Genomic DNA, 11,599 nt, shown 5'->3' with positions numbered 1-11,599 from the left:
GTTCTCTACAAAAACTTTTTTTTTAAAGCAAAATGATTAAAAAAAAAACTAGTTCGTTAAAGTTTGTACTCGAAGTTAATTCTTTTGTAGATTCCAGGGGAAATTTAATACGAATTATGCTCGGTTTTTCTTATTTTTAAATGAATATGATCAGGATTAACAACATCCCTCAAATAATAGCGTCAAAATATATTCCAAAATATATTCTAGAGTAAAACATTTTCACAAAATAATGTAGGCCATGCATTTTATTTTTTAGATACACGAAGAATTAATCGTCATCCCTTTTGCCTCAAATCGAGAGACATCAAATAAATAGGGGTTATTTTAATACGACTTAGTATGTCTTGTTCTCTCGATTTATTTTTAAAGTAAAACGATTTCAAAACCCTAGCCCATTAAGTTCTGAACTCTCAGTTAATTCTTTTGTAGATTCCAGGGGAAATTTTAATACGAACTATGCTTAGTTTTTCCTAATTTTAAAAGGAATACGAATAAGATTATCAACAGCCCTTTGACTTCAAACTTAATTTCAAAATGTATTCCGAAATATTTTAGAGTAACATTTACAAAAATAATGTAGGCCATGCAGTTTTATTTTTTAAATAAGCGAAGAATAAAATCGTACTACGAAAAAAGACATCGGGAGCCCTACATTTAATGAATTATTTGGACTTGGAATATCATCCCCCAATCGTTTATCTATGTGCATGTACACAACACGGAGGTGAAATTTCACGTTCAATTCAGTTTCCCACATTTTTCGCATAAAGGTTTCCCCTGTCTCTGAGAAAAAAAAATGCCCAATAAAATCTCAGCTCCGAAAAGCCTTTCCAGAGAATGATTGATAGCCGCATTGTTCAAATTGATACAATGCCACTCTTGTTCGTTACAAAGCATATATACATTTGGGTTCAGCTGTATGTAGGCCACCGAACTTTAAGGCCTTTGATAACAGCTCAGGAATGCTGCCACTTTCGGGAAATTTGTGCAGACAAACTTTTTCATATTTTGGAATTTGGAATTTTGATGCAGTTTGCATTTCCGTTAAATTAAAGGTTGTTTTTTTGTTTTCTATTAAAGAAAATCGGAGCCCCCCCCCCAAAAAAAATACAAATAAACGATTTTCCTCAGGCCTTGACATTTCTTGAAGTGATTCGACAACACTTGCAGAATGCAGACGATTCATTTCGTCTTAAATTATTTAGCCTGCAGACTTCAAAAGAACATGGAAAAAAATGGTGGTTAAAGTGTATACAAGTGTATATACAAAGTAAGTATATATGTGACCGCAGTTACCTCACATTATACTGGGACACAGGCGGCAGTCTTTTTGAAGTCTTGACTAAACATATAAACGCTACGGGGAAATTTTGCTAATATCAATTTTTTTTTATGACAATCGAGATGGTTTTGAAATAAAGTTTTATTTCTTCTTTTTGTTTGTAAAGACTATTCGTAATGAAATACTCAGCAGGCTTATAAGTTATACAACATTTTTCAAAGGAATTGGGACGGAGAAATTTTCTGGGCCGGTTGATTTGCTCAGCCGTGGGGTGGGGTGGGGGTAGGGGCTGCTTGGGGCAGGCTGTCCCCTAATGAAATTCAATTTATTTTATTTTCTTTGTTTGCAAGGCAAATTTCTGGGTGGAAATGTATGTTTTAATAGTAAACATGACTTGTTTTGGCTCGCTCGCTCCGCTCGCTCGCAAAATAACACGTTCATTTTTTTCACCCGGGGGCTGTCATCAGCACCTTCTAATTTTGGGGTTCATTTTCAACTTACATCAACAGTGACTTTAAATTCTATATTTGATAGGCAAAAATAGTGTTATTAAAAGTAAAAAATAAACATTGTGAATTTTGCTCTTAATGGCTTAAAGTACTCATGATGTAGGAGAGAACATCTAAAATCGTAGAGCTTCCAGTGCCCTCAACCCTGCCCGCAAGGGATTTCGCGCTTCAGTCTCGTTATGTGTGCAACGCGCACAAAGTTTTTGTGCCCCCCTTTTTGAAAATCCTGGATCCGCCCCTGGTCCTGACCAATTATGTGGACGGGGCGTCAGCCCCAAATGCCAGTCATTCACACATTGTTAGCAGTGAATGAAAAATGTGACTTAAGAATGGCATATTGCAACATTTTTGTTTGGACAAACTTTCTCTTTTGAGGCAGGAACACATTTCATAATGTGAGGGTGGGGCAAAAAGAAATAATTAACGAGATATTATACAAGGTTCGAATTCATGTCATTTTGTTTTTCTGAATTTGGTCTAAGTAGTCTAAGTGGTCCTTCGAAAAGCAAAGTTGCAATCTGCAGTTTTCCTTTCAAAGTTTATGCTGGTGGAACTAAAAAGTACTCGGAAGCATAGAATCATGGTCATTCTGGAAATATCTTCCTTGGTTTTAATCGGCGGATGGGGGTAAAGACATTGAGCAGGGGGAGGGTGGGGGCGTGCCCCGTCAGAGGCATTGGGTGAAACATCCCCCACCCCCGGCATAAGACCCGTGCAACCCCCCCCCCCCCCCTCAAAATTTGAGGAAGGCAAACATGAACTATTTTTAATTGTTTAAACCATTAAAGAGCCTCTCAAAAAAATGAGCCTCTCTCGCTTAAAATGTCCTGGTTAAGTTCAATAAGTCAAGTTGGACCCCATGTTTTTCAGACTTGCCTATGCACGTTTTACTGTTTGCCGCCATTTCCTCCCAGCCACGTTACACGGACTTACAAGATTGCTGCTTCCATTTGTAATTTCAGCGCATGGTGATGAAGCGGGGAGGGATTCTGACAAGAAGTGTTTGAAGCAAACTCGCTGAATTAGTATTGGCATGTCAAGACAAACAAGCACACAAAAACCACTTCGGTTAACAACACCGTTGGGCGGGCTCTTCTGTTTACCTATGAAATGGCTTTAACAACTGTGTTGTTTTCCTTTCCCTTGCCCTAGCCTCCCCCGCGCCCCGCGATGTAGTCAGTGGACAAATCGTTTTGTGCTCCTTTTCACACATAATGAAAGACCCCTATGGCCAGTCAGTAACGATAATAGTTAACAAGACATCAACATGTACATAAGACATCAAACAAAACTGTACAAGCTGAAAAGGGAACATCCTTTTAAATGAAAGAGCAGTCTGCATGTTGTGTGTTCCCATTCGGTTTATCTGGACTATGAGTAGTCGCGAAACAGAAGTCACGCCAAAGCAGATCGCATGTGTGTGTCGATAAACATTTTGTATCGATCAGATGGACCACTATTGTCCCGCACCGAAGGGCAAACTGAACTCTTCAATAGGTATCGATTTGTGGGGCTCATGTGTTATTCTGCAAAGACGGGTGTGTGTCTTTATAATTGGATACAGCTCATTTATAATTGATGAAATCTACCAAAATGAAAAGTTCTTGGGTGTTTTAAAGGGGAACGCGAGACTCGAACAAAATAAGCAAAACGAAATAATTGAAATATGCTTTGATAACTGAATGTAATGGTTATCTCCACTTTGATGTTTTGGTCAAGTGGCGTATGGCGTAACTAAGGCTGCGGTTCTGCCCTCACTCAAGACATGTGCGTCTCCCCGTGCCGGCCCCTATCCGCAGCGGTACTTTCCTCGCCTTCCACGGCTTTTGCCCTGGTTCGAATCCCCCCTGAGCCAGTATGTGGATTGCTTTTGTCAGTCCCTGCCTGATTCCTTAGGTTTTCCTCAGAATATTCTTGTGGGGTCTTCCTCCCACCTCTAAATGTGTACAAAAAATTATTGTCTTCTCTCTACGTTTGTTTTTCTTCAGGCTTGCGAGCTACAGTGCTTATCCTGCTTTTGGGTAACTCTTTGTTTCATTACCAGAAATAATTATTAATAATAGAGGAAGGCAAAAAAGTTTAAAACCCATCGAATACCCCTCTCCACAAAATGAACCCCCGGGTTCACACCCCACTCAAATTGGACCCCACTCAAGCCAAAGTTCAAGATTATTTCAGCCAAATTACTGCAAACAAGCGACAATGGGAGTTTTTAATCCGCAGATAATATTAATTTTGGACCATGCAATGCCGGATTTCGCGTTTACATGGAGTAAAGATGAGTGTAAAAAAATAATAATTTGATGTATTTTAAAACAACCTCTTATGTTAACTATTTTCTTTGCACAATTGCATTTAAATCTAAAAAAAATAATGCTGCCTGACGTTCCGAACTTAACAAGTTCTTCTTCAGAGGCAAATAAGAACTTAAGTTCGCAACGTCAGGCCGCATTAGTTTTAGATTTGTATATTCAAGTCAATCCTGTCAGAAAGCAGTTTGCAACAGCCCTATTCATTTTCATAATTGTATTTAACTTATTTGAACTTTTGAAATGAGTAAATAAAAGTGAACATGGTAATATTATTAACGCAATACTATCGCGTTAAAACATTCACTGAATGTACGGCATAGTATCAGGGTCGGAAATGGTACCTCGTGTCCCCCTTTAAGTTGGGAGGGGCCATCGCCTTGGTGACGAACAATGATTGTGCGTGGCCTCATCATCTGGCCTCTAGTAATGCGACCACGGCGTATGATACCCACCAGTGACTGTAAACGCGACGCACGGCATGCTTGTACGATCTAGCATCACTTCTATGGCAGAGACATGCCCGATATGAATTACTCCATGGCAGCCGGCATTACCTCATATTTACATATTATCAAGGCCTTGATCACGATTTTCAGATAACATTTTGGCAGAGAAATCATTGTATTGGGTCGCATGTACAATGCCAAAACTTGACACCACTTTTCTGAACGTCCTGGACACGGCAAGCGCCTACTCGTTCGTGAGTGTAGCGATCATGACACCGCAGTGAACAAAATCGAGTAAACTTTTTGTTCTGGACAGGGAAGCTTACCAGAGACCTTACCAGCTTTTACATGTAAGTAATTGAATTTTGATTAAAAGTATTAAAACAAAAGAATACAGGCGAGCTTATTGGTGGTTCCAGACCAATTTGGGCTTAAGGGGTCTAGATAGTCCTAAAGTCACAAGTGACAGTCAGTCAGTCAGTGACATATCGGTACAAAGAGCCTACTAGGCCCTAGGCTCTGAATCCAGCAACACTTGCGACATATTTAAACACTGATCTTAAATGAGCGAAACTGTCTAGTCTGACCTCCTACTCACTCATGTCACCAATCCTAGAACCTATGTGTAAGACGGAGAATCGAAACAGAGTTTTGAAAATGGCGAAATACGTTTTTTTTCCCCGGTTTATTCCAAGGGCGGATCCAGGGGGGGGGGGCCAAAGGGGGCCATGGCCCCCCCCCCCCAAAACGAAACCAATTTTTTTTTTTTTTAATGTGACATCGCAATAAAGGCAGGCAATGAGTACACCACCATCTTTTCCTCCAAAAAAATTGGTTAAAGTGGTCAGAAATTGCCTCAGATCGCACCACAGAGCATCTAGAATCCAAAAAATTTTCGGGGCCCTCACGGGCCCCGAACCCCACGCCGTAATTTTTGAGACCCACTTTTTGGGGGGGGACCAAATTTTTTTTTGGCCCCCCCAAAATTGTGTTCTGGATCCGCCCTTGGTTTATTCTCCTTTGCACCGTGTTACTGTTAGCTATAGTCACTTACTAACTCATACCATTTTCCTGTGTTCTTTGTGTAGTGTATATTGTCCTATCAACTTACATCATGAAGTCACAACAAAAATAAAAGAATCCAAAGAAACCTTTTTAAAAAATGAAAATCAAATTTGAAGCAACACAAAAAACGCAGAAAGTCTGATTACGCGTGCACATTATTCTCGTCGGTCCTGCATGCATGCAAGAAATTCAGGTTGAAGATTTATCACCTGTGACTTTTAACACCAAGCGGAATTATGAAACAATTCATCAAAGAAACTCACAGATATTGTTAATTTGTGGATATTGATGGCATTTACAGAGATTGGATTTCCAACATTGTTTACCTGTTGCACCTGTGCTGTGCATAATGAAATGGGTCACGGCTCTCAGCAAACAATACCGACCGTTGAGTCCCGTGGTTTGTAGTCCAGTTCTTCGGTAAATCACTGACAGACGTCAACCTGCGTGGGAATAGGGTGTAATTGTTACTGGGCAACTCTCGAATGCCCACCGGAATGAAAGCTATCAGAGCACTGATAATGCCGTTGTTGGAGCCCCTTGTCAACACTTGACAATCTCAGATGTCAAATAAAAAAATGTGTAGTGACCATGATAACAGTCATTATGTCACTGCGATATCATAAAATATCACCAACTTCGTATGACTTCGGAACGAAATGCTGCAAACTACCCTAAAATAAAGTGTAGTGTAGAGTTTACTACAACCATTATTTTTTTATGAGTATCGAAAAAGACTTTAATGAATTGACAAACAAATCGAAAATGCTGTTTCGCAAAGCGGCATTACTGATGACCCAGGACTGATTTGTTTTGAACGATGCTGTGATTTGACTTTATTTGGAATTTCTACGTGATACCTTCCGACAGAGAATTCCATGTACGCCTCTCTTTTCCAGACACCGATATTTCTCAGAGAACACAAGCAAAGGTTTCTATGTAACTATAACGGTAAACATTACGCGGTTACACTTTCCCCGTGATAATCCCAACCTTAATCAGCTTATCCACAAACGTATATCCGTCTTGAAGCGCACCATTGGGCCAGCAAGGCTCATCCGCTTTGTCGGGCGCTATTCCTTTGTGAAAAGATACTTTCTCTCTATTCAGTCAATAACAAAATCTACTTAGTGTGATCAATGGTGTTATAAAGAGCGAAAGTTGATGCTTCTGCACGAAGTTTTCAAGCCGAAGAACGCTGTTGCTTAATGCTTCTGCTCAATCGGTCGAGTTGAAATCTTAACCACCTAACCCCCCCCCCCCCCCCCCCCCATCATGCATCTGATCCCCAGATTTTAGTTTAAGCTGAAACTTTAGTGGACGAGTAAATTACGAGGATTGAGGGATAACAAAATACTAGGTGCAGTCAGCAACGGTTCGTACTTGTGCAACTGAGCATTGCGCACGGGCAGCCTTGCTTCGATCTTATACACTCGACCAAAAAAGAAAGTCCCCCCCTTCTATCCTTTTTTGTCTAACTCAAAAACTACTGAGCACCTCTCGCTCAAATAACGACTAATCAGTACAGAAATTCATTAGCAATCCAGCCATACATTTTATTTGGCCCAAAACAGTGATTATGTGTACGAATTTATACAATTTATGACAAATGATACCGAAAACAGTTGCACTTTTGTATACGTGCAAGTTGTGGTTCACACTCACCTTGCACGTGTACAAAGGTGCACCTTTTTTCGGTATCATTTGTCACAAATTGCACAATTTTGTACACATTATCACTGTTTTGGGTCAAACAAAAGTAGGCCTACGGGCTGGATTGCTATGGAATTTCTGTACTGATCGGTCGTAATTTGAGCAAGATGTGCCCACGGTTTTGAGTTAGACAAAAAGTATTAAATGTTTGGTTTTGTTAGGTTTAACGAAATTCTGGGTATTACCTGTTACATACATTGCTAAAACTATTCAGAAACCTGCATTTGTAAGACCTCATAATCCCAGTGAATATACAGCATGTGACGATACGTTGATCCAGATAGTGAAATAATTCTCAGTGTTCTTTAATTTGGGCAGGTGAACTGGGACCGTTGTTGATTGTGACGCTTCAAGATCACTTGCACTGTAAATGTGACTACAGCAGAGAAACGATTGACTTTTGCCCTGCGAACTCGGATAAAATCAAGAGCAACTTGAAGACAGTATTTGGAAGTTGTCATAGGATTGAGAAGTGCATCAAAGATGGCAATCCGTCCCGGTCTCACAAATGGAGGCCCTTGCCTCAAGCACCGAGCATCACCGGCACCAAGGCCGAAACAAAAGGACCATTCCGATATCAAAGTGACCAGCCACAAACAGACCGTGCAACACTCAGTTCGCGCCCAGAAATTGGACGAGCGACAGCTCAGCAAGTTCTTTAAGAGTCTGGATGACTTAAAGATCAAGAGACTGCTTCAGATTGACAAGGAGATGTCTGAACAGGAACAGATCTTAGAAAATTTGGCTAATGAGCGTGAGCTTGCTCGGGAGCGACGGGTTTCTAGACGAGGCAATAGCTCAAGGAGCACATTAGCAGATAGTGACTTGTCTTCGATATTGCCTGATCATTTCATGAGAGGGCCTCGCCCTTCTATACGCAGAGGCTCCAGTAATTTTGACTTGTACGCCTTCATGATGCGTAGGGAGAGTGACCACGCAGTTTCGCCGCACACCAAGAGCACGCGAGTGAATAAAAAGACTCCCAGGAAGTCATGCAAACAAGTCCAAAGTTCTCCGCGGCACCATAAGACATCCTTGAAGACATCAAAAGCAGAGGATGATAGGGGATCCAGTTCGGTCGCAGAGTACCGGAGTAAAGATGAATATCACGTGTTCTTGCCGGGAAAATATGAGATGAAGCCAAGGTCTACTTCACCAGTATCGGTAACAAGTCTCGCGAGGAGTGTCAGCATTGAGAGTCTGCAGTCATCAACGCCAAACGACGACGGCATTACAGCGACGCATACGCAGAAAAGTTTCCCTTCTGGAACTGATTGGCCAAGAAGACATGACGTCAACAAAGGCGCCCCACGACGCGCGCATCAACGGACACCGCGTTCAAAGCAACTGCAAAATGCACGTGGAGATGGAAGAAAGAGACAAAGTCAGAAAAACAACAAAAGGGAGGGCGGTGAGCGAAGGGCAGAATTAAAGGTTAATGCTCATGACATGGCAAAGACGAATGGATCGCTAAAGAAAGAGGTATCATTTCATTTTGACGAAGAGGAGGACAAAAGAGATGCTTTAGGTGGCATCGGTGTCACCATAGGCGCCGGCATTATGGAGAAAAATAACTTACTGAAAGCACCCCCAGTGTCATCCCCACTCGCTACCAATCAACCGGAATGCAAGGAACCAGACTGTATTTTTCACAACAAGGCATATCGCAAGACGGACCACTCTGATGATGATGATTATACCATCGATGACTATTACCGCACTGTGGGTGCCAAGTCGACTGTGTCACCACTCTTCATGCCTGCTGGTAGTCCACGCTCATGGAGTCGCCGTGGAGTAGTACGTCCACCATCTCCCAACCCATCGGAGTTTCTCCATGGACTTGACCATGGGAAAACTACCACAGATTCTTCCAAGGGTAGTCTGGCCGAATCCAGCAGCTTCCTGTCCGTTCGGCGACCTCTCAAGGGCTCCAACCGCGAGAGGATGTTGAAGGACAAAGAAGAAAACGTACGAACCACTTTCAACCTCATGCGCAAGAAGATGGCCGACCAGAAACCGCCGGAGTTTAACCAAAACTACGGCACGCCAACTCCAAATTGGAAAATACTCAATCCATTAAAGATGCGGCACAAAATCAACCAGAGTAACCCTTTACATAGTAGATGGGGACTCTAGAATGGATACATAGGCCTAGATCTCCATCTTCCCAGCTGCCCATGCGGGTTGAAGAAAGGGGTGGTTATTTTGTACGCCGCTTTAAGTGGACGTTCATCGCATTAATGTTTGGGTTCTATTTTTAAGTGCACTTTTTTAACATTTAAACTTTCGTTCATTGTATACATTTTGTTATTGCCATTGACCGGGGTCAACGTTTCCGCGTGCGAACGACCTACTATTTGCACGATTGTACATGGCAAGTGACTTACCCTGCTCATAATGCTTTGTAAATGTCTGCGTTTCTTGGTTCTGTATGAAAGAGATTACTTACATGATGTATATAGGCCTACGGTTACCAGCGCGTTATCCAAAGGACGAGTGAAGATTTTCAAATGAACCATAAAGGCGCCGTGTTGTCACTTGAGGCATGATAGTCCCAAACATTTAGGGGCAGCGGAACCGGGGGTTGCCCCCCCCCCCCCCAGATTGTCCCAGGCCAACAAAAAGTATGTGCCCCCTCGAGATGAAAAAAAAACCTGCCCCTCAATCGCACACTTGTCATGAAAGCATTATGATAACGCTTAGAAATGGTCTCCTCTCTTGTAATGCAAACGTGCCCCTGAAAACACAAATACCCCTCACGCATTAGCAAGATTGTAAACCTTCTCTCGTGACTGGAAACTATCCCTCGAAAGCACAAACACCCCTCTCTCGCGATTAAGATGGAAAACTGCCCCTCGAAAAAAAAAAATTGGTTTCGTTTTTTTTTTTGGGGGGGGGGGGCCCATGGCCCTCTTTGGCCCCCCCCCCCCGGATCCGCCCTTGCTCACAATGTTCTCCTCTTTAACACCGACGGAAGGTGCCTTTTTTCTGAGCAAGTGCTCCTTTTTGGTGATGCCCCTTAGTGAAAAGCGTTCCGCCGCCGCTGCAGCTCACTGAAAACATAATGTACATGTTTGCCCATCGACTGGTTGTCAATACTGAATCAACATTGAAACACTAGAAACAGGCAGTTCTGTTGTCCGCGACAGAACCTCACCTTCTATTTTGCTGCTGAGCATATCGATATCCCTGCAATGCAACAAGCCTTGGGTATTCTCTCGGTCTCTGCGTCCTGCATGCACCGGGTTGGTACCCCGTAGATTATTCCGACCTCTTGTTTTCAGAGCTTTTAATGTCTTGCGGCGCAAGGTCTTGAAGGTAGACTGGTTCCTAATCGATAATCTAGGGACCAGGTCTGTCCATAGGGTTGCAGGCCAGTATAATCGGTCCAAAATTGCCTACGCCGGCCAAATCACGATTTGCATGCCCGATTGTGGGCCATAAACTTGAGGGTTTGTAAAAAAAAAATATGGGTGGAAGCCGTGCACAGGACTGCGAGCTTTATACTTGTAGTTCTGTGCAATTTGGACGAAATCGGGGCCCTTAAAGCGCTCTATTTTGCAATGGAGTGTAGGCATCGTTTTTCAAAATGGCGATGGGCTTCAGGACTATTTTAAGGGGTGATCATCTTCGGATGGAAATTTCTACTAATTTCAGTTAACCCCAAAAAATTGATAAGAAAATGAAAGATGATGAAATAAGCTTTCATTTGATGTGTGTCTCGAACACCTTGGAGAGTTGTGAGTATTTTTCCTGAATTTCTGAAGTGCATGGGGGAATTTATCATTTGGGTCTATGGCAGTTTATTTACTGGTCTGCAACCTTTAGGCGCATAATATTTGTGCCCAAAAGCAATCCAAAATAAAAAAACTTTTCTGCAGAGGGTTGCTGATGCCCCAAAAAGAAAAAGTATTACATTGTATTTCTTTAAAATAAAGGTAAAGACTGCATCGCACAAAAACAAAGCTATTTCATGGGTCATTTCAGCTGCTGATGATGCAGGTAGGGAAGGGGAATTAATTTTGTTCCCCGGGCGGATAAAAAAAAAACAGTCACAAAACCACGCAGGAAATTTATGGGCAGCATCGACCATTGAAACCGACGTATGAGGAGTATTTCAACCCAACTGGTTCTAAAGGAAAATCCGTATTCCCCTTTTTTCGGGGTTGTCGTTTTTCCTTACAATAGTGGGATATTTTCAATTTTTTGGCAAATTGCAATTAATTCAGGTGTAAAATTGAAATAAAATTCGATCGCCACAAAGTACAC

General features: G+C 42.0%; 1 protein-coding gene across 1 annotated transcript; it reads left to right on the top strand.

The window, feature by feature from the left end:
* Positions 1-4,538: 4,538 nt before the first annotated feature.
* On the top strand, positions 4,539-10,160 carry LOC119732655. Its single transcript, XM_038206281.1, has 2 exons — positions 4,539-4,902; positions 7,649-10,160. The coding sequence occupies exon 2, from the start codon at positions 7,814-7,816 to the stop codon at positions 9,464-9,466; it is 1,653 nt and encodes a 550-aa protein (XP_038062209.1). The 5' UTR covers positions 4,539-4,902; positions 7,649-7,813; the 3' UTR covers positions 9,467-10,160.
* Positions 10,161-11,599: the final 1,439 nt, after the last annotated feature.

Source organism: Patiria miniata, unplaced genomic scaffold, assembly GCF_015706575.1.
Source record: "Patiria miniata isolate m_02_andy unplaced genomic scaffold, ASM1570657v1 HiC_scaffold_24, whole genome shotgun sequence".
Classification (NCBI taxonomy): domain Eukaryota; kingdom Metazoa; phylum Echinodermata; class Asteroidea; order Valvatida; family Asterinidae; genus Patiria; species Patiria miniata.
The sequence above is the reverse complement of the archived record's forward strand: the minus strand, read 5'-3'. Positions and strand labels throughout refer to the sequence as shown.